Source organism: Pseudophryne corroboree, chromosome 2, assembly GCF_028390025.1.
Source record: "Pseudophryne corroboree isolate aPseCor3 chromosome 2, aPseCor3.hap2, whole genome shotgun sequence".
Lineage (NCBI taxonomy): Eukaryota > Metazoa > Chordata > Amphibia > Anura > Myobatrachidae > Pseudophryne > Pseudophryne corroboree.
Genome location: NC_086445.1, coordinates 689,694,233 through 689,717,386, shown reverse-complemented (window position 1 = coordinate 689,717,386; position 23,154 = coordinate 689,694,233). Strand labels below are relative to the sequence as shown.

The 23,154-nt window shown below is 43.4% G+C and overlaps 1 protein-coding gene across 5 annotated transcripts in view; it reads left to right on the top strand.

The window, feature by feature from the left end:
- Positions 1 to 23,154, top strand: part of AMPD2 (adenosine monophosphate deaminase 2) — a 253,015-nt gene that overhangs the window by 95,223 nt on the left and 134,638 nt on the right. The window contains exons 1-11 of one of the 5 annotated variants that reach the window (XM_063955197.1): positions 3,066 to 3,161; positions 6,588 to 6,715; positions 7,354 to 7,484; positions 8,322 to 8,390; positions 8,576 to 8,681; positions 17,909 to 18,095; positions 18,358 to 18,499; positions 19,312 to 19,401; positions 19,663 to 19,792; positions 19,870 to 20,064; positions 22,416 to 22,547. In XM_063955197.1, coding sequence (XP_063811267.1) covers positions 6,686 to 6,715; positions 7,354 to 7,484; positions 8,322 to 8,390; positions 8,576 to 8,681; positions 17,909 to 18,095; positions 18,358 to 18,499; positions 19,312 to 19,401; positions 19,663 to 19,792; positions 19,870 to 20,064; positions 22,416 to 22,547 — 1,212 coding nt within the window. In that variant the 5' untranslated portion in view covers positions 3,066 to 3,161; positions 6,588 to 6,685. Of the gene's footprint in view, positions 1 to 3,065; positions 3,162 to 3,271; positions 3,426 to 6,587; positions 6,716 to 7,353; positions 7,485 to 8,321; positions 8,391 to 8,575; positions 8,682 to 17,908; positions 18,096 to 18,357; positions 18,500 to 19,311; positions 19,402 to 19,662; positions 19,793 to 19,869; positions 20,065 to 22,415; positions 22,548 to 23,154 lie in introns of those variants that run through there. The other 4 variants (XM_063955194.1, XM_063955195.1, XM_063955196.1 and 1 more) reach the window with 4 other exon arrangements.

The window sequence follows — 23,154 nt, the reverse complement described above, 5'->3', positions numbered from 1 at the left end:
GTGGGAAACTGGGTTTCCCGCCGCATACCTGAGTAAGAGTAAATAATAGTAATGGACATAAACTTCTTATGTCCATAACTATTCGCACGAGCGATTAATACGCTCCAAACCAACACCGGAATATTGCTATTTAAATACTCTTCCGATGGGTACCAAACACTACTGTATGACTCCTGTTAGACCCTTCCTACAATACAAAGAGGGATCCCTCCGTTTAGGGACATTCTATATTAACCAAACTTTCAGAATCTATCAAAGGGACCATGATCTATAAACTACGTTAATTGTGGAAATATGTAACGATTGGGTCGCACGCTACGACTACATACTCCTTACCGTAAATACGCATACCGATGCGAGCGGGTGCACGCATCAGCGGGTATGCGCTATCACGGGAAAGCGCACGCATGCGCAGCGCGGACCAGCGTGAGGTGCAAATATGGCAGCATGTATAGGGATATTTTTCTGACTTTGACATCATTTCCACTCTTCTTCAGGCTAGAAAAGAAGTAACGGCAAAGCCTTACCACCGTGTTTGGAGAAAATATGTAGTCTTGGTGTGAATCCAAGAAGGCTACTATGGAAGCTTCAGCTGGGTCGTTCTTCTCCATTCTTTGCAAGCAGGTGTGGGTGCAGGCCTAAAGTTAGGCTCCATTCAAGTGCGGTTTTGGCCTTATAAATTTTCTTTCAAGAAAGAATTTGCGACCTTTCCGGAAGTTTGGACCTTCGTGGAAGGAGTACTGCACATCCAACCTCCATTTGTGCCCCCATTGGCACCGTGGGATCTTGACGTGGTGTTGCGTTTTCTTGTGTCACAATGATTGGAACCTTTATGAAAGGTTGTGTTAAAATTTCTCTCTTGGAGAGTGGTCATGCTTTTGGCTTTGGCGTCCGCAAGGCGGGTGTTGGAAGTAGCGTCTGGGTCTCACAAGAGCCCCTGTTTGATCTTCCAGGTGGATAGAGCGGAATTGAGAACTCGGATAATAGTTCTGCCAAAAGTGGTTTAGGTGTTTCGCAGAAACCAGCCTATTTGATGCCTGTGGTTACTTAAGCATTGGCTGATTCAAGGTCTCTCGATGTAGTCAGGGCTTTGAATATTTATGTCGCCAATTTGGCTCAGATTGGGGAAACAGAGGCTCTGTTTGTCCGGTATGCTCCCAGCGTGATTGGGGCGCCTGCGTCTCTGCAGTCGGTTACACGCTAGATCTGTGATCCGATTCGGCGTGCTCGTTCTACGGCTGGATTGCCGTTACCGAATTCGTTGGTGACCCATTCTACTAGGAAGGTGGGCTCTTCTTGGGCGGATGCCCGAGGAGTCTCGGTGGTTCAACTTTGCCGAGCGGATACTTGGTCGGGTTCAAACACTTTTGCTAAGCTCTACAAGTTTGATACCCTGGCTGATGGGGACCTCATGTTTGCTCAATCGGTGCTGCAGAGTCGACCGCACTCTCCCGCCCGGTCTGGAGCTTTGGTATAAACCCCATGGTCCTTACGGAGTCCCCAGCATCCTCTAGGACGTATGAGAAAATAGGATTTTAATACCTACCGGTAAATCCTTTTCTCTTAGTCCGTAGAGGATGCTGGGCGCCCGTCCCAGTGCGTGCTGTGTCTGCAGTAATTTGTTATGGTTACACTCTTGTGGTGTTTCTTTTCTGTCAGGCTGTTGCTGACGTTGTGCATGCCATGGCAGGTGGTGTCTTATTATTGGTTGTGTTGACACACTGGTTGTGTTACATATTCTCTCAGCATATGGCTGTGTATTTTTCATGCCGTTGGCTGGTATTCTATTGAATGCCACGTTCTGCGGTATGTTCGTGGTGTGAGCTGGTATGACACTCACCGTGTTTAAACAATAAATTCTTTCCTTGAAATGTCCGTCTCCCTGGGAACAGTTTTCTAACTGAGGTCTGGAGGAGGGGCATAGAGGGAGGAGCCAATTCACACCCATTCAAAGTCTTATAGTGTGCCCATGTCTCCTGCGGATCCCGTCTATACCCCATGGTCCTTACGGAGTCCCCAGCATCCTCTACGGACTAAGAGAAAAGGATTTACCGGTAGGTATTAAAATCCTATTTTTTTTTACATTTATCAGAAACTTTTGGACTAGGTGTGTCTAGGGTGCCGTGATTCAAGAACGTTTGGGAACCACTGGAGTAGGGGTTATATATTACTCATACTGTCTAGCATACAGTTCATGTTTCAAACTAATTTTCCCTTGCTCACTAGCTCAGGATCAAACAAGATACCATAGAGACAACAATAAACCCGGCAAGTATTATAATCCACCCTAAAATAAAGCCACCAGCTGCTCTCCCTTCCAGGCATGTCCTGTCCTCCCACGGTCTGTGCAGCACAACACTATTATTTTAGGTTTTGTAACACTATTCTTGTATAGAGAGGAGCCCCCCTTCTCCTCATCCCTCACTGTAACACTGGCTCTTCTTAATCTCCTCCGCTGCTGCTGCTGGCCTTTTCCTCTTATGTGACACACTGACCTGGCTTCTTCTCTTTATATAAGACCCAATCTTCCCCTCACACCCCTCCTGCTAACCTCATTCCTTTCTGCACAACTGCAGAGCACACAGTGTACACATCACCATCCTTACACAGAGGCAGTATTATGTACACTGACTGCCCCACAGACCATGCTATCCTGAATATAGTGGCCATTACATACAGTAGGTGTATCTGTGTCATCTAGAGGGGCTGCCTTACACACAAGCACCTTGTGCCTGCCTGGCTGCTGTGTGTCCTGGTGTATGCATGCAACTGTATAACTGTTTGCCAGGGCTACATTTGCTGCGTGTGAAAATCTTGGCTTCTTTGACTTCCTTTTCTAGCCCCCCCGTGTCCTATTATTATGTATATGTGCTTCATCATCATCTCTCCGTGTACAGTAGTCTCCTCTGCTGCCTCTCAGACCGCAGCAGTCTCTCTCCCCCGTGTGACTGCTTCCTTTCTCTCAGTCATACATCAGCTTAAGCAAGCAGCTGATCTTTGCATATGCAGCTTCCCCCCTCTGATCCGTCACTTGGTACAGTCGTTTATGGTTATGCTGTGGTCCCTCCCGGACTGCGGCTCGGCCAGATCCACAGACTTCCAGCGCAGAGGGGGAGACAGCCGGCTTTATGCAGCAGCTGCAGTTCTGGAACAGCTGTACGGTTAGTTCCAAGAATCGGGAAAGGACGGGGCTTGTTCGGGGAAAAGGGATACAGACGAGGGTGGCATGTCAGAGGGGAAGCCCGGGGCCGGCTGAGGAGTGGGAGGTAGGCGAGAAAGAGGCAGAGGGAAGGTTGTAGAGATAGTCAAGAGAAGCCCGGAGAACAGTACTATGGAGGAGAGGGCAGAGCTGGCATAGAGAGATGGGCTCTGCAGGAGGAAGGGATGACCGGGGTCCACAGGTCAGTGCAGCCATCATGCAGCAGGTAACTGGTTACAGTGTGACACTGGAGGGTGGCAGCTGGGATAGGTGAGGGGTGAGTGCACAATACGTAGTATGGGGCTGGGACACTCATCGTACAGGCCCACAACTAGGAAGCAAGGGCTAGGTGTGGGGATGATCACTTATAACAGAATCAAGGAATTAAAATAAGGTTTTGAGATGAGAATGTTGGGAAGAATTTAAATATTTTCAGTATACTTTTATTACAAGCATTAGGTTGGGTATGGGAAGATGTCTTAGGTATGGAAAAGAGGGCACAGTGATGCAGGTAGGAGAATCAATGGGCACTGATGCTGTAGAAGAGAATGAAAGTCATACACAGGGAAGTAGCAAACACTGCATAATACAATACAATAACTTTTAAATAACTAAAATTAAACAGCATGATAGAGTAGCATAAATGTAGGTATTCATTTGAAAGTGGGTCGCAGGGTGGAAAGCTCAGAAATAGAGCTGCATACCAAAGCACTATTTGTGACATTCAGAAATACAGGGGCAAAAAAGTTTTTCATACACGGTACAAACGATACGTATTGAAAACTAGAAATAATTCCAGCCAAACATGACCTTACCCCAAACATGAAAGTGTGTTAAAATATCTTGGGGTTTCATACACAAGAGTGAATGCAACTCAATTGCTGTACGTTTAATCATTAAGAGAAAGAAGATAAAAAAGTATTGCCTTATATATTGCCACATGATGAACAATTAGAGGTCATACTAGAAACATGTGGTGCTAATATATGTAGAAACTATTTGAATTAATATCTATATAACCAGTGAGCATGTATGTCATTATTTCAGTGGTGTTAGAAAACTTGTGTATTGTAAAGAAAAATACCCATCCTGCTGGAAATGATTATGGTTATTAGCAGTCAGCTTGGAGGTATGAGTGGCATAATATTATTGGCCTAACAGTATGGCCATATTACGAACACAAAACGCCTCGGTGGCTTGTAATATCCGGATAATTTGGGATACTGTAAACCATATATAAGTTCAGCTGTCAGTCGGAATCCTAGTGCAACAGGGCTATTCCCACTCGTGGGTGTCCACAACACCCATAAAGTGGGAATAGATCCTGTGGCGAGCACAGCAAGCCTCCGAGCACGCAAGGGGACTCTTAGCTCTCACCTCGCTGTCGGCTTTCTGGCAGGCGGGATGCTGCTGATGGGATATTGACAGCCGGCATCCCGTCCGCCTGGTTATCCATACCAAACCCCAATGAAGTACTGTATAGGTGGATCAAAGCATGCCAGTAGCTAAAGTGGAGAGAAATAAAGCAGTAACTAATCAGCTCCTATAACTGACTGACAAACACAGCTAAAAAATAAGAGGTAGAAGTTTGGTTAGTGCTTTCTAACTCTCCACTGTAGCTCTCTCCATGCTTTGATAAATACCCCCTTAATAATGATGGATATTACAAGTTACCTAGGTGCCTTTATACTGTGTGGGGACAGAATGATTAAAAAAAAAAAAACAGTTTGCCTTAGGGATGCGGTTATGTGCTGCCGGTCACTATACCGACGTCGGAATCCCGCCCAGTGGAAAGCCCGACAGACGGCATGCCAACTGACAGGGACACCCATAGAGTGGGAATAGAACCTGTCGCGAGCCACCGAACCTGCAAGGGGCTTAGTTGCGCTCGCTCCCCCTCCGGCAATCTAAACACCAGGATCCCAGCGTCGGTATGGTGACTGGTGGTATCCCAACCGCCGGTCAACCATACACAATCCTTGCCTTTATATTAGAACAATTATTAACTTTTTTTTATAAAGTGCCAACATATTACATAGTTCTTATACATTAGGGCGATTCCCCGTGATGCACGGGACAGCTACATTAATTCAAACAACATACTTCTCCAAAATACCAAGATTTTAGTGGGTCTTAAGTTATAGGGTAAGGCATTGCTACTAAGCAATTAAGTTTTCGTATAACGGGGTAATTCTGAGTTGATTGCAGCACACATGGGGGGTAATTCCAAGTTGATCGCAGCAGGATTTTTGATAGCAATTGGGCAAAACCATGTGCACTGCAGGGGGGGCAGATATAACATGTGCAGAAAGAGTTAGATTTGGGTGGGTTATTTTATTTCTGTGCAGGGTAAATACTGGCTGCTTTATTTTTACACTGCAAATTAGATTGCAGACTGAACACACCCCACCCAAATCTAACTCTCTCTGCACATGTTATATCTGCCTCCCCTGCAGTGCAAATGGTTTTGCCCAATTGCTAGCAAAAATCCTGCTGCGATCAACTTGGAATTACCCCCATGGTTTTGCCCAATTGCTAACAAACTTGCTGCTGCGATCAACTCAGAATTACCCCCAACAACAATTTCTTAACAAACCAGTTTATAAGGAAAAAAAAATTAAAAGCTTGTTCCTGGCCTTTTTGAAAGAATTGGAAGCTTAGATATGCTAATAACCTTTAGATAACACATGTGTTGTCATTTGTCCGTGTACTGTATATCATGGTTTTACATTTGTCATATTTTTACTTTTTTCTTGGTGTCATTTTGCTGAAATTTAAATCACTGGATATTTTATTTTCAAATACCACTATACTGAAAAAAGACACGTTTAGCTTTTCACATTAATCTAAACCACATTTTGGGGTCAAGCCAATTAAATGTGAAGTGTGGTAGTTGCCATGGAGTTTTATCGTTGGCAACGACACTCAAACTTGCACCCCTCGTGGCCTGCGGGCACTTTTGTGCAAGTACGGGCTGCTGTAAAGTGCGGCTGTTGCCGCTCTGTCTCGAGGTGCGGGGAGATTCAAATTTAATTGGATTGACCCCTTTGATTGTTGTTGACACAGAAATATATCCTGAGACCTTTCCAAAAGCAATTTAAATTCTTAGAGCACTAACGACGGCCAAATCTGCTTTCTTCTACAGTGTGCCTTAATTTGCACATGTTCACCCAGATTTCCACTAAAGTGCTTGTATTTGTGGAGCAAGATGGCAGTGTTTGTAGAGAAGCAGAATACTGCACAGGCTAATGGAAGGACTTAGGCAGTGAGGATTTTTATTAGGAAAGATACTAATAAAATATTAGATTAGATATGCTGAACAATGCAAAACCAGCATTTAATCTTTGTTAAACGAGACTGTTAAAATAACCTCAGTTTTCTCTTTCAGATTTTCGGGGACCTCAGTTTCATCTGCTGCAGTCTGCAAAGTCTTTTTCTGGTACTCCTCATAGTTTAAAGCAGCTGAACCGAGAATTAAGAACATCCATGGAGGGGAAATATAAGGAAATAGCAGAGGTAGCAATAATAATAATAATAATAATAATAATAATAATAATAATAATAATAAAAATAATAGTAGTAATACAGGTTGAGTATCCCTTATCCAAAATGCTTGGGACCAGAAGTATTTTGGATATCGGATTTTTCTGTATTTTGGAATAATTGCATACCATAATGAGATATCATGGTGATGGGACCCAAGTCTAAGCACAGAATGTATTTATGTTTCATATACACCTTATACACGCAGCCTGAAGGTCATTTTAGCCAATATTTTTTATAACTTTGTGCATTAAACAAAGTGTGTGTACATTCACACAATTCATTTATGTTTCTTATACACCTTATACACACAGCCTGAAGGTCATTTAATACAATATTTTTAATAACTTTGTGTATTAAACAAGGTTTGTGTACACTGAGCCATCAAAAAACAAAAGTTTCACTATCTCACTCTCACTCAAAAAAGTCCGTATTTCGGAATATTCCGTATTTCGGATATTTGGATATGGGATACTCAACCTGTAGTTGTAATAATAATAATAATAATAATAATAATAATAATAATAATAATATTTCTTCTATCAGGCCCTCTTTCTGTTTTCTCCTACTATCACTTAGCCAGTCCTACCTAGTGTTTTGTTACCCCATAGGAGCTCTTCAGTCGTTCCCTCGCTGACAGCGAGATGCGTTCTGCACCATATGAGTTTCCAGAAGAGAGCCCCATTGAGAAGCTTGAGGAAAGAAGACAGCGGCTTGAGCGGCAAATAAGCCAAGACATTAAGTAAGTCCATTAAATGTACTACAGGTAATAAACAAAACTATGATACATCTCAAATGAATAAAGACATGTGAAATACAGCTCCCAAATAATGTACTACTAGGAGTTATGGATGGCCCAAGAGATAGAGCCTTTCAGGTCATACACAAAGAGTGAAATGTAATAGAGTGCTAGTTTACTTGTTACACTTGTGGGGACTGTGGTCTCCACACATTTATTTTTTATGATTTTTAACTATTTATTTGCTTTTATCCACAGAGTAGCACTGCACAGATCACACTGATCTCTGCAGGTTTCTCCAACTCACTAGCCTAAACTGAGGGTTTTTTTCCCCACTAATTTCTTCTTTCCACTAATTTTGTGCAGGTTCACAAATCGCACCCTGTTGGGCGAGTTTTATGTTTTACATGGGTAATATCTGAATGGCGTGTTTTGCCAGGAATAGAATGTTTTTTGCGAGTTTGATGCGAGTTTACATGTTCTTGTAGCCTATTACATATGATGAGATTAAACTTGCATGTTTTTTGCAGAAATCTTGCACATTTTTCCAACTCGGACCATATTACATTCCGCCCGTAGTCTACAAAAGGCGTCCCTAGAATAGTCGTAAAGAAAGTAGTGGAAAAAGTCTGTTGGGTATAAGTAGAACAACAGAGAAGCTGTAAGACATCTAGTCAGTGTTCTAGAGAATCAATGCTTAATAAAAGTGGATGGCATAATAGCACAATTACATCTCTGTTTAATTTCAGCCCACGTAATCTGATTTCCCTTTCTGCCTTCCTGCTTTTTTTTAACTGTCCCAATCTATTTTTTCTTTTTCCATTGTTGATTTTTCCATAGACTTGAACCTGATATTTTACTTAGAGCTAAACAGGACTTTCTGAAAATTGACAGCAGCTCAGACTTACAGTGAGTTACTCAAGTTTTTGTCTTTACTTAAATGGATACTTAATCAGTCTGTACCATTTACTTTCTCTAACTTTCAAACTCAACATCATTTGTGTAATGTATTATTTAGACCCATTTATCTTTCAAGGTGATATTCTTTTTGTGTTCTCTCTTCTTCTTCTCTTTCCACCCTGTTATTTTCTTAGGTTATACAAAGAGGAACATGAAGATTTAGTGGATCATTTCTCTAATGATGCTCTGCTTGAAAGAGAATATTTGAGAGTGGCCATCTCGGGGGACGAGAAGTGTGGGGTAAGTATATGGGACTGTCAATAACACTGTACTGGTGATGGGACAGTAGCTCATTTTAATCACAATCTTTATCTCTTCAATCTACTTTCTTTAAATGTTCTACTTAGCACTTTTCCTCAGTGTTGAAGGCTCTAAATCACCAACACTCCTTTCCTTGCACAAGCTGGGTTAAAAATGACCACGGTTTTAAACTAAAAACATATGTGCTCCTCCCAAGTAGGAGAGGCATAACGTGGAGATCCAGTTGGATCTTTTCCTGTCCCCCTGGAACAGTGTAATATGTTCCCCAAAACTTGGTCAGGCATTGCTCAGCAGCAGGTGATGGTTTGCAAAATCTCCCATGTCACTCTGACAAAGGTAATTTCCTTCTCTTACTTAGACTATCTTCTACTCAATGGCCCTCATTCCGAGTTGTTCGCTCGCTAGCTGCTTTTAGCAGAATTGCACACGCTAAGCCGCCGCCCTCTAGGAGTGTATCTTAGCATAGCAGAATTGCGAACGAAAGATTAGCAGAATTGCGAATAGAAATTTCTTAGCAGTTTCTGAGTAGCTCCAGACTTATTCCTACACTGCGATCAGTTCAGTCAGTTTCGTTCCTGGTTTGATGTCATAAACACACCGAGCGTTCGGCCAGACACTCCCTCGTTTCTCCAGCCACTCCTGCGTTTTTCCCTGAAATGCCTGCGTTTTTCCGCACACTCCCAGAAAACGTCCAGTTTCCGCCCAGAAACACCCACTTCCTGTCAATCACACTACGATCAGCAGAACGATGAAAAAACTTTGTTACGCCGTGAGTAAAATACCAAACTTTTGAGCTAATTTACTTGGCGCAGGCGAACGGCCTACATTGCGCATGCGCAGTTTGCGACTAATCGCTCCGTAGTAAAAACAAATAACGAGCGAACAACTCGGAATGACCCCCAATACTCCTTATGACGACATCTAATCCTCGGTTTCTGCCACCCTGATGCTTATTTTAGTGTCATGTCCGCTGATGCAGAAATGTTTATATACCATGTACTTGTCCAACATTGTCTTGTACTGTAAGTCGCTGTTTTTTTGTTTTGCTCATTTCTTTATGTACTTTGTTAGGCGCTGCCGAACCCTTGTGGAGCCATATAAATAAAGGATAATAATAATAATAATATATAGAGCCTGGCATCTTAACTCTCACCTGTAATCTTAAACCCTAACACAAATTCCCACTCCCTCACAATTAATCTTACTACCATAACACTAACACCCCAACCCTTACTCTTATTCCGAATCCAACCCCTAACCCAAACCACTAATCACACTCTCTCTTACCCCTAACCCTAATAACCGCACCCTAAAAGCGCAGACTAGATGGGCCATATGGTTCTTATCTGCTGTCAAATTCTATGTTTCTATTAAGTGGTGTTGAAATATTCAAAGGTGTTGCGTGCATTACAGGCCTACAGAGGTTAACAGGCCTGTAATGTACTGTAATGTTAGGGACATTGGGGTCTATGGGGTCTATCTATATACTAAGCATTGGGGAGAGATAAAGTGGAGAGTGATAAAGTACCAACCAACCAACCAACCAACCAACCAGCTCCTTACATTTTTCACAGCCTGTAACATGGCAGTTAGGAGCTGATTGGCTGCTATCTGTCTCCACTGTATCTCTCTCCAAGACTTAATACATACCCCATTATTAGTAATCACTCTGGAGGTTTCAAATGTTTTTTGTTTCAGATAAAGGGGCCCATTTATCAGTGAGTTTTAGCTATTTGAAACATGATGCTTATGATAAATAGTGCTCCAGCCAATCAGCTTTTAACTGTCATGTGTTTGAAAAATGACAAGAGCTGATTGGCTGGAGCACCATATATCACATGCAACGAGTTTTAAATGGCTAAAACGGGATAAATTGGCCCCAAAGTGTTCCAAATACAATATACCAAGTATGTTCACAAAAATAAGCAATTGCTTCATCTGCAGTGCATTAGTCTTTGTGTACTTTCAAATTCACTTCCCCTTAGTCATATTATGTCCATCACCTTTGTGTTTATCCAGTCATTTTTTCTCTATCGTCCTAGTGGATGCTGGGGTTCCTGAAAGGACCATGGGGGATAGCGGCTCCGCAGGAGACAGGGCACAAAAAGTAAAGCTTTCCGATCAGGTGGTGTGCACTGGCTCCTCCCCCTATGACCCTCCTCCAAGCCTCAGTTAGATTTTTGTGCCCGGCCGAGAAGGGTGCAATCTAGGTGGCTCTCCTAAAGAGCTGCTTAGAGAAAGTTTAGCTTAGGTTTTTTATTTTACAGTGAGTCCTGCTGGCAACAGGATCACTGCAACGAGGGACTTAGGGGAGAAGAAGTGAACTCACCTGCGTGCAGGATGGATTGGCTTCTTGGCTACTGGACATCAGCTCCAGAGGGACGATCACAGGTACAGCCTGGATGGTCACCGGAGCCTCGCCGCCGGCCCCCTTGCAGATGCTGAAACATGAAGAGGTCCAGAATCGGCGGCAGAAGACTCCTAAGTCTTCTAAAGGTAGCGCACAGCACTGCAGCTGTGCGCCATTTTCCTCTCAGCACACTTCACACGGCAGTCACTGAGGGTGCAGGGCGCTGGGAGGGGAGCGCCCTGGGAGGCAAATGAAAACCTATTTGGCTAAAAAATACCTCACATATAGCCTCCGGGGGCTATATGGAGATATTTAACCCCTGCCAGAATACACTAAAGAGCGGGAGACGAGCCCGCCAAAAAAGGGGCGGGGCCTATCTCCTCAGCACACAGCGCCATTTTCCTTACACAGCTCCGCTGGTCAGGACGGCTCCCAGGTCTCTCCCCTGCACTGCACTACAGAAACAGGGTAAAACAAGAGAGGGGGGGCAAAATAGTGGCAAAAATTATATTATAAAAGCAGCTATACAGGGAGCACTTATTATAAGGCTATCCCTGTCATATATAGCGCTTTTGGTGTGTGCTGGCAAACTCTCCCTCTGTCTCCCCAAAGGGCTAGTGGGGTCCTGTCTTCGTTAAGAGCATTCCCTGTGTGTCTGCTGTGTGTCGGTACGTGTGTGTCGACATGTATGAGGACGATATTGGTGTGGAGGCGGAGCAATTGCCAAATATGGGGATGTCACCTCCTAGGGGGTCGACACCAGAATGGACCAGTGGCGACGGTGACGAATCAACCGTATTTTCCAGTAGGGCCACACGTTATATGATTTTGGCAATGAAGGAGGCGTTACATTTAGCTGATACTACAGGTACCACTAAACAGGGTATTATGTGGGGTGTGAAAAAACTACCTATAGTTTTTCCTGAATCAGAAGAACTAAATGATGTATGTGATGAAGCGTGGGTTGCCCCCGATAAAAAGATGCTAATTTCAAAGAAGTTATTGGCTTTATACCCTTTCCCGCCAGAGGTTAGGGCGCGCTGGGAAACACCTCCTAGGGTGGACAAGGCGCTCACACGCTTATCTAAACAAGTGGCGTTACCCTCTCCTGAGACGGCCGCACTTAAAGATCCAGCAGATAGGAGGATGGAAAATATCCAAAAAAGTATATACACACATACAGGTGTTATACTACGACCAGCTATAGCGACAGCCTGGATGTGCAGTGCTGGAGTAGCTTGGTCAGAGTCCCTGATTGAAAATATTGATACCCTGGATAGGGACAATGTTTTACTGTCTTTAGAGCAAATAAAGGATGCATTTCTTTATATGCGTGATGCACAGAGGGATATCTGCACACTGGCATCACGGGTAAGTGCTATGTCCATTTCGGCCAGAAGAAGTTTATGGACGCGACAGTGGTCAGGCGATGCGGACTCAAAACGGCATATGGAAGTTTTGCCGTATAAAGGGGAGGAGTTATTTGGAGTCGGTCTATCAGATTTGGTGGCCACGGCTACAGCCGGGAAATCCACCTTTTTACCTCAAGCTACTCCCCAACAGAAAAAGACACCGACTTTTCAACCGCAGCCCTTTCGTTCCTTTAAAAACAAGAGAGCAAAGGGATATTCATATCTGCCACGAGGCAGAGGAAGGGGGAAGAGACACCAACAGGCAGCTCCTTCCCAGGAACAGAAGCCCTCCCCCGCTTCTACAAAAGCCTCAGCATGACGCTGGGGCTTCTCAAGCGGACTCAGGGGCGGTGGGCGGTCGTCTCAAGAATTTCAGCGCGCAGTGAGCTCACTCGCAGGTAGATCCCTGGATCCTGCAGATAATATCTCAGGGGTACAGGTTGGAACTAGAGACAGATCCGCCTCGCCGTTTCCTGAAGTCTGCTTTACCAACGTCCCCCTCCGAAAGGGAGACGGTTTTGGAAGCCATTCACAAGCTGTACTCTCAGCAGGTGATAGTCAAGGTACCTCTTCTACAACAGGGAAAGGGGTATTATTCCACTCTATTTGTGGTACCGAAGCCGGACGGCTCGGTAAGACCTATTCTAAATCTGAAGTCCTTGAACCTGTACATAAAGAAGTTCAAGTTCAAAATGGAGTCACTCAGAGCAGTGATAGCGAACCTGGAAGAAGGGGACTTTATGGTGTCCTTGGACATCAAGGATGCGTACCTCCACGTTCCAATTTACCCCTCACACCAGGGGTACCTCAGGTTCGTTGCACAAAACTGTCACTATCAGTTTCAGACGCTGCCGTTCGGATTGTCCACGGCACCTCGGGTCTTTACAAAGGTAATGGCCGAGATGATGATTCTTCTTCGAAGAAAAGGCGTATTAATTATCCCATACTTGGACGATCTCCTAATAAGGGCAAGGTCCTGAGAACAGCTAGAGATGGGATTAGCACTGTCTCAAGAAGTGCTAAAACAGCACGGCTGGATTCTGAATATTCCAAAATCCCAGTTAATGCCGACAACTCGTCTGCTGTTCCTAGGGATGATTCTGGACACGGTTCAGAAAAAGGTTTTTCTCCCGGAGGAAAAAGCCAAGGAGTTATCCGAGCTTGTCAGGAACCTCCTAAAACCAGGAAAGGTGTCTGTACATCAATGCACAAGAGTCCTGGGAAAAATGGTGGCTTCTTACGAAGCAATTCCATTCGGCAGATTCCATGCACGAATTTTCCAGAGGGATCTGTTGGACAAATGGTCAGGGTCGCATCTTCAGATGCACCAGCGGATAACCCTGTCTCCAAGGACAAGGGTATCTCTTCTGTGGTGGTTGCAGAGTGCTCATCTATTGGAGGGCCGCAGATTCGGCATACAGGATTGGATCCTGGTGACCACGGACGCCAGCCTGAGAGGCTGGGGAGCAGTCACACAAGGAAGAAACTTCCAGGGAGTGTGGACGAGCCTGGAAACGTCTCTTCACATAAACATTCTGGAACTAAGAGCAATCTACAATGCTCTAAGCCAGGCAGAACCTCTGCTTCAAGGAAAACCGGTGTTGATCCAGTCGGACAACATCACGGCAGTCGCCCATGTAAACAGACAGGGCGGCACAAGAAGCAGGAGTGCAATGGCAGAAGCTGCAAGGATTCTTCGCTGGGCAGAGAATCATGTGATAGCACTGTCAGCAGTGTTCATCCCGGGAGTGGACAACTGGGAAGCAGACTTCCTCAGCAGACACGACCTTCACCCGGGAGAGTGGGGACTTCATCCGGAAGTCTTCCACATGCTGGTAACCCGTTGGGAAAGACCAATGGTGGACATGATGGCGTCTCGCCTCAACAAAAAAACTGGACAGGTATTGCGCCAGGTCAAGAGATCCGCAGGCAATAGCTGTGGACGCGCTGGTAACGCCTTGGGTGTACCAGTCGGTGTATGTGTTTCCTCCTCTGCCTCTCATACCAAAAGTATTGAGAATTATACGGCAAAGAGGCGTAAGAACGATACTAGTGGTTCCGGATTGGCCAAGAAGGACTTGGTACCCGGAACTTCAAGAGATGATCACGGAAGATCCGTGGCCTCTACCTCTAAGGAGGGACTTGCTTCAGCAGGGTCCCTGTCTGTTTCAAGACTTACCGCGGCTGCGTTTGACGGCATGGCGGTTGAACGCCGGATCCTAAAGGAAAAAGGCATGCCGGAAGAAGTCATTCCTACTTTGATTAAAGCAAGGAAGGAAGTAACCGTGCAACACTATCACCGCATTTGGCGAAGATATGTTGCGTGGTGCGAGGATCGGAGTGCTCCGACGGAGGAATTTCAACTGGGTCGATTCCTACATTTCCTGCAATCAGGATTGTCTATGGGTCTCAAATTGGGATCTATTAAGGTTCAAATTTCGGCCCTGTCGATTTTCTTTCAAAAAGAATTGGCTTCAGTTCCTGAAGTCCAGACTTTTGTTAATGGAGTGCTGCATATACAGCCTCCTGTGGTGCCTCCAGTGGCACCGTGGGATCTCAATGTGGTTTTGGAATTTCTAAAATTTCATTGGTTTGAACCACTAAAAAAGGTGGATTTAAAATATCTCACATGGAAAGTGACCATGTTACTAGCCCTGGCTTCGGCCAGGAGAGTGTCAGAACTGGCAGCTTTATCTTACAAAAGCCCATATCTGATTTTCCATTCGGACAGGGCAGAACTGCGGACTCGTCCGCATTTTCTCCCTAAGGTGGTGTCAGCATTTCATCTGAACCAGCCTATTGTAGTGCCTGCGGCTACAAGTGACTTGGAGGACTCCAAGTTACTGGACGTTGTCAGAGCATTAAAAATATATATTGCAAGGACAGCTGGAGTCAGAAAATCTGACTCGTTGTTTATATTGTATGCACCCAACAAGATGGGTGCTCCTGCGTCTAAGCAGACGATTGCTCGTTGGATCTGTAGCACAATCCAACTTGCACATTCTGTGGCAGGCCTGCCACAGCCTAAATCTGTAAAGGCCCACTCCACAAGGAAGGTGGGCTCATCTTGGGCGGCTGCCCGAGGGGTCTCGGCATTACAACTTTGCCGAGCAGCTACGTGGTCAGGGGAGAACACGTTTGTAAAATTTTACAAATTTGATACTCTGGCTAAGGAGGACCTGGAGTTCTCTCATTCGGTGCTGCAGAGTCATCCGCACTCTCCCGCCCGTTTGGGAGCTTTGGTATAATCCCCATGGTCCTTTCAGGAACCCCAGCATCCACTAGGACGATAGAGAAAATAAGAATTTACTTACCGATAATTCTATTTCTCGGAGTCCGTAGTGGATGCTGGGCGCCCATCCCAAGTGCGGATTATCTGCAATAATTGTACATAGTTATTGTTAACTAATTCGGGTTATTGTTTAGGAAGCCATCTTTCAGAGGCTCCTCTGTTATCATACTGTTAACTAGGTTTGATCACAAGTTGTACGGTGTGATTGGTGTGGCTGGTATGAGTCTTACCCGGGATTCAAAATTCCTCCCTTATTGTGTACGCTCGTCCGGGCACAGTACCTAACTGAGGCTTGGAGGAGGGTCATAGGGGGAGGAGCCAGTGCACACCACCTGATCGGAAAGCTTTACTTTTTGTGCCCTGTCTCCTGCGGAGCCGCTATCCCCCATGGTCCTTTCAGGAACCCCAGCATCCACTACGGACTCCGAGAAATAGAATTATCGGTAAGTAAATTCTTATTTTAAATAATTTTAGATCTGACTGTGTTGTAGAATCTGACATTTGTGAACAAGAGCAAAGAAAAGAAAAGGTCGCACAGACACCTATATTTGCTATATCATTTTTCTCACAATGGGGGTAATTCCAAGTTGATCGCAGCAGGAAATTTTTTAGCAGTTGGCCAAAACCATGTGCACTGCAGGGGAGGCAGATATAACATGTGCAGAAAGAGTTAGATTTGGGTGGGTTATTTTGTTTCTGTGCAGGGTAAATACTGGCTGCTTTATTTTTACACTGCAAATTAGATTGCATATTGAACACACCCCACCCAAATCTAACTCTCTCTGCACATGTTGTATCTGCCCACCCTGCAGTGCACATGGGCCCTCATTCCGAGTTGTTCGCTCGCAAGCTGCTTTTAGCAGCATTGCACACGCTAAGCCGCCGCCTACTGGGAGTGAATCTTAGCTTAGCAAAATTGCGAACGAAAGATTCTCAAAATTGCGAATAGAAATTTCTAAGCAGTTTCTGAGTAGCTCGAGACTTACTCTGCCACTGCGATCAGTTCAGTCAGTTTCGTTCCTGGTTTGACGTCACAAACACACCCAGCGTTCGCCCAGACACTCCCCCGTTTCTCCAGCCACTCCCGCGTATTTCCCAGAAACGGTAGCGTTTTTTCACACACACCCATAAAACGTCCAGTTTCCGCCCAGAAACACCCACTTCCTGTCAATCACACTACGATCACCAGAACGAAGAAAAAACCTCGTAATGCCGTGAGTAAAATACCAAACTTCTTAGCAAATTTACTTGGCGCAGTCACAGTGCGAACATTGCGCATGCGCAATTAGCGGAAAATCGCTGCGATGCGAAGAAAATTACAGAGCGAACAACTCGGAATGAGGGCCATGGTTTTGTCCAACTGCTAAAAAATTTCCTGCTGCGATCAACTTGGAATTACCCCCCTAGTCCTTTCCCATAGTGTTGAGTCTTGTTGTTAATCTATCAATTTTGTTACTTGGGAGGTGCTCCTAGGAATAAGTTATGTACATATAGATACCAAAGAGACGAAAGTATTCCATATAAAGGGCACACTCGGACTTTGTGACAATAAACTAAAAGTCAGATATCATTTTTAATATCTGACCACAAATGTTAAAATATAACTTTTATTTGGTAATATTCTAAAACTTTCTGCGAAATATTGTGCAAGTGAAAAAGAGGGGAATGTGAATATAATAAACAAATGTAAAATAAAAATTCTGCCACTGTAAATATCAATTCTTCACTCTCTCAAGTGTTATATATCCATGTTTGTTACAATGTTCAATTTCTAAATGTACAAATGGAAACAATTGTATCCCTTCTGATATGGATACAATTGTTTCCATTTGGACATTTAGAAATTGAACATTGTAACAAACATGGATATATAACACTTGAGAGAGTGAAGAATTGATATTTACAGTGGCTGAATTTTTATTTTACATTTGTTTATTATATTCACATTCCCCTCTTTTTCACTTGCACAATATTTTGCAGAAAGTTTTAGAATATTACCAAATAAAAGTTATATTTTAACATTTGTGGTCAGATATTAAAAATTATATCTGACTTTTAGTTTATTGTCACAAAGTCCGAGTGTGCCCTTTATATGGAATACTTTTGTCTCTTTGGTATCTATTTGTGAACATGAAGCATCCTTTATTTGCAGGTGCCATTCACAGATCTGCTGGATGCAGCCAAGAGTGTGGTGAGGGCTTTGTTAATTCGTCACAAGTACATGAACCTGTCCATGCAAAGCTTTTGCAAGACCACTGTCGAACACTTAAAGAAACTTAGTGACAATACTCTAGACAGCCCACTGCAGGAAGAAGGTGCAGACACCCCTGTGGCTCCAGGTAAAAAATCATGAACTATGGGGGTCTATTTACTAAGCCTTGGATGGAGATATAGTACCAGCCACTCAGCTCCTAACTGTCATTTTTCAAACACAGCCTGTAGCATGACAGTTAGGAGCCGATTGGCTGCTACTTTATCTCCATCCAAGACTTAGTAAATAGACCCCTTAGTGTATGCCTGTTTCATATAATGGCTATATCCCATATGAAATTTTAATGTGCTTATGTTTTTATACTCACTCCAATTTATCTTTTTTCATAGATGCTCCTGTGCACCCTCCGTTCTCTGATCAGCATCCCTATGAAGTGTGTGACCCAAGCACAATGCCTCCTGACTTGGGCTTTGGTCTGAAGATTGTAGATGGTGTGGTTCATGTGTACACAAAGCGTGATGTCACTGACACGTACGATGTTTTAGTATTGGTTTGTAAGGTTCCCACTACCACTTATACCCCTTTCAGACCACATAGCCGGGTCGCATCCAGAATTTATACAAGGGTCCTTCCCAGGTGCGACCCGGCTGAGACCCCTTTCAGACTGGCCGACCAGCCCTGCTTATTGCTGAGTTTGTGACGTTACCTCCGATAAGATGATCTCCAAGTGCTGCATCTTCCTATCACGTGAACGGGTGCCGGGTTGCATAGACTCGGCTTACCCTTTCACACTGTACCACGAGCTGGGCTGAACCCCGTGTTCAACCCGGGTTTAAATACCCAGGTTATTTAAATAAAAGGGTAATTTCAACTGGCCCCTTTCAGACTGCGCCACAACCCTGGTTGCTGTGCATTCGCTTGGTATAACCCTGGTTACTACTGGCAGTCTGAAAGGGGTAGCAATCGTCTCCTATTTCAATTCTTTTAAAAGATCTGCCGATGTTGGTAGATCGCATAATAGATGGTTATGTGGGGCTTACCTATGAAGGCACTGCTTACTATTCCCCCCTTTTCAGCCTCTTCATTTCCAGTTACCATTAGATACACATTTCTGAAGAGTGTATTTACCCAACAAAGCAGATACTTCAATTATCAAAGCTATACTTTTTGTCATTTAGGTCAATTAAACTCATTGTATTCTATATCACTCTACACTACTGTAGACTCATGCCACTATCTTAAACTGTGGCTCATAGGTGTTAAATCCCCTTTCTTGCTCTGCCATTTCTGCCTTGTTTGATATACAGTATCATCCCGTTTTCCTGTCATGCTTTCTCTTTCAGGAGCACAGAGCTGGATCTCCCATACCCGGATCTCCAGGAATTTATAGCTGATATGAATGTCCTGATGTCGCTTATTATCAATGGTCCCATGTGAGTAGCTTAGAGCACTGGAGCAAGGAACACATGATTCATTAACAAAGTTTTATTCTTTCTGGAGAGCGTTTCATGTGCTGTTAGGAAACACAGCTGATTTGTGCCCCCACTGTCTAACACCAATTCTGTTTGCATTTTTAGTCTTCCTTCTGATACCCTTCGTCTTGTAGCTTTTTATTTTTGTGCTTTGCCATCAAACGTGCCCCTGCTTTGCCATTGTCATCTCCTTCCTTTTGTTTTGATCTTAAATGCCCACAGTAAGTCATTTTGCTACCGCCGGCTGCAGTACCTGAGCTCCCGCTTCCAGATGCATGTTCTGCTGAATGAGATGAAGGAGTTAGCAGCTCAGAAGAAAGTGCCACACAGAGACTTTTACAACATACGTAAGGTGTGTACTGTGCCGACCCCTGACCCTTGCCTGTTGTGTTTATAATGTAGTGCTTACCTGGACCTTTTCTTGTACAGGTGGACACACATATTCATGCAGCATCCTGTATGAACCAGAAGCATCTGCTGCGATTTATCAAGCGGGCTATAAAAAAGAATAGTAAAGAAATTGTGTATGAGGAGGGGGGCAAAGAGCAGACACTGCGACAAGTCTTCCAGAACATGAACATAACAGCGTATGACCTCAGTGTGGACACTCTGGATATGCATGCGGTGAGATCATAAGTGGCATTGAACTCATGTCCCAGCATGTGGCCCCATGTCCAATAGTAATCAGATTGAAATTGAATTTTGCCATTCTCATTTGGTAAATGCTGTCAGATTGTGGCTGCTAGTGGCCTGTGTGCATGTGTGACCATGCCTGGTATACGGACAGACTCTAGTGATGCTGGAGGACACTCGGCTTGTTGGTTGGTCTGTCATGACCAAATTGGACACTGATTATTGCTTGTATCAGTGCGTGGCCAACATTACTTTTATGTCTGAGCCAGTGAGCTAAGGTTTCTTTTACACCAGACTTCCTTTATGAAAGTATATTTCAATAGACACACCTGCCACCATTGTCTAAATAGAAAACGCCTATTAAATGTTGTAACTTGTTTGCACCTAACACATAAAGTTACTTATAATGACAACAGTTGTGGCAGCAGAAGAACATCGTTGTTTTATGTCTGTTTTTATTTGATCAGATGTTTAGTAATGCTTTAAAATCAGACATATATAAGTTGTATGGGTTTGTGAAATGGGTTTACTCTACTTTTCATTTTTACAGTGTGTATAATGTTGCCACAGATTCCTTAGATTGATATGGTTCATTTTCTTGAGGCAACAAATTGTCTACCGTCGATGTTTGCCAGAAACAAATGAATTGTATGCATGCCTATGCTTTTTTTGAAAACCTATTTTATGCTGGACTATTCCAATGGCAATGATACCTAGAATCTGTCTAGATAAATGGTAAAGAATAGTATGTTGATGTGAAGAACAACATTTTCCGTGTCACTCAGACACCCAACTCGTGTGAATGTAATGTTGCCAAGTGTACTAGAGGCTGGACTATTACATGAACATGTGATATGAGCCAATGTAAGCAGATCCCACCACGCATAAACAAAGGATAAGTGGATACATGAGAACATAGTGATATTTCATGAAATGTGATGTTTGCTTATGACATGGTAATTTGGTTGTAAGTTATGGTTCGATAACCCATTACAGGTTGAGTATCCCATATCCAAATATTCCGAAATACGGAATATTCCGAAATACATAATTTTTAGAGTGAGAGTGAGATAGTGAAACCTTTGCTTTCTGATGGCTCAATGTACACAAACTTTGTTTAAAACACAAAGTTATTAAAAATATTGTATTAAATGACCCTCAGGCTGTGTATAAGGTGTATATGAAACATAAATGAATTGTGTGTATGTACACACTCTTAATGCACAAAGTTATTAAAAATATTGGCTATAATTACCTTCAGGCTGTGTGTATAAGGTGTATATGAAACATAAATGCATTCTGTGCTTAGACTTAGGTCCCATCACCATGATATCTCATTATGGTATGCAATTATTCCAAAATACGGAAAAATCCGATATCCAAAATACCTCTGGTCCCGAGCATTTTGGATAAGGGAGACTCAACCTGTAATGCCTATTTATATGGACCTTTGCATGCTGTAATTGACATCCTGGTGCTCCCGGAAGTGATCAGCCCCAATATAAATGGTTGCTAACCTGTTAATCATTTCTGCAGCTAAAACGCTGTGCAATGTAGACATAATGCTATACTTTGGCTTCCAACCCGGCATCGCCACTGTTTATAAATGATCATTAAGCCACTCTACACAGAGAGGACGATCCAGATTAGCTCTCTTAGCTGGCATACTTGCAGCTTCTTCTGCCTTCCCTCTTGTAGAGCTCGGAGGGGTGGTTCTAGTGAAATGTCATGGGCGCCCGGTCCCGATTGTACGACCCATGTCATTACACAGGAGGTGGCAGGGCCACATTGATGCAATTTGCTGCAAATCGTGTCATTGCGCTCCTGAACTGCTCACTTCACTGCTGAAGTAGGCAGTATGTGGTACCTGGGAAGCTGGTCTATTCTCTCAGGAATCTCCCAAAGATTCTGGGACGTTGGGCAAGTATGCTTGTGTGGGACATTGTAATAAAAAATAGAGGTAAGAATAAAGTTTCCTGAACTCTGCCATTACAGTACGGGTTTTAAGGAAATCCATGTTTGAGTCCAGATGGTTAAATAAAATTGACTGATGTACTAATTAAGTCACCTGTGCTCAAGCATGGTTATCCTTAAAACCTGGAATGTAATGGCGGCGTTTGGGAAACTCTGCCCCATGCCATATTGTAAACTAGACAAAAGTATACATACCGTATTAGGTATCTAAATAAACAAGAAAAACAGACAAATAGATGTCAAGAAAACAATATAGCCATAAATTTTACTGATAACAGATAAAAGATTGACTGTCTTGAAAAGCAAATTGTAGATATGCTTGTGTCTGTTATATCTAAAATTCATATGATTCCTCTGTCTTTTTACAGGACAGAAATACCTTCCATCGCTTTGACAAATTTAATGCCAAGTACAATCCAATAGGCGAGTCCACTCTGAGAGAAATCTTCATCAAGACAGATAACAAGGTGTCTGGAAAATACTTTGCCCACATTATCAAGGTAAAACCTAATGCTATCTCAGTGCAATGTAAAATAGACCTAATACTAGCTCAAATTGATTATCCACAGGGGAATGTGCACAAAACACTATCACTGCAAATGTTTAACCATGACCAATGTTTGAATCTTACCATGTACTCGAACTGGACAAAGTCTACTATCATTAGTTTTTATTTAGCGCTGTAATTAGAGCTCAGTACTTCACTATTGGTATCTGGGATGTAAATCCATCTATATGACAACATGATAGGATTATTGTCACTTTACAGGCAATCTATGCAGTACAGTACCAAGAGTTAATAAAGAACTAGCTCATGAACTTCCCCATACTATGAAACTGTAATAATCTGTGGTTTAGAAAATGACATCCATGGGATAGAATTATTTACAGTGATCTGTAGCCAAGGTACACAGTGCACTTTCCATGCCTTAGCCTAATGGGATTTGTAAATGCAGAACTATGTTAGAATACACAGTGCTGTTTTTCCAGAGTTCATTAGGTACTTGCTGCAAATGTGTGATCCTGCTGTTCACAGACAGCATTGGTTGGAACAGGAGCCCATTGAAACCTATTTTGTGTTCCAGAAACAACTAGATTGACTAATGC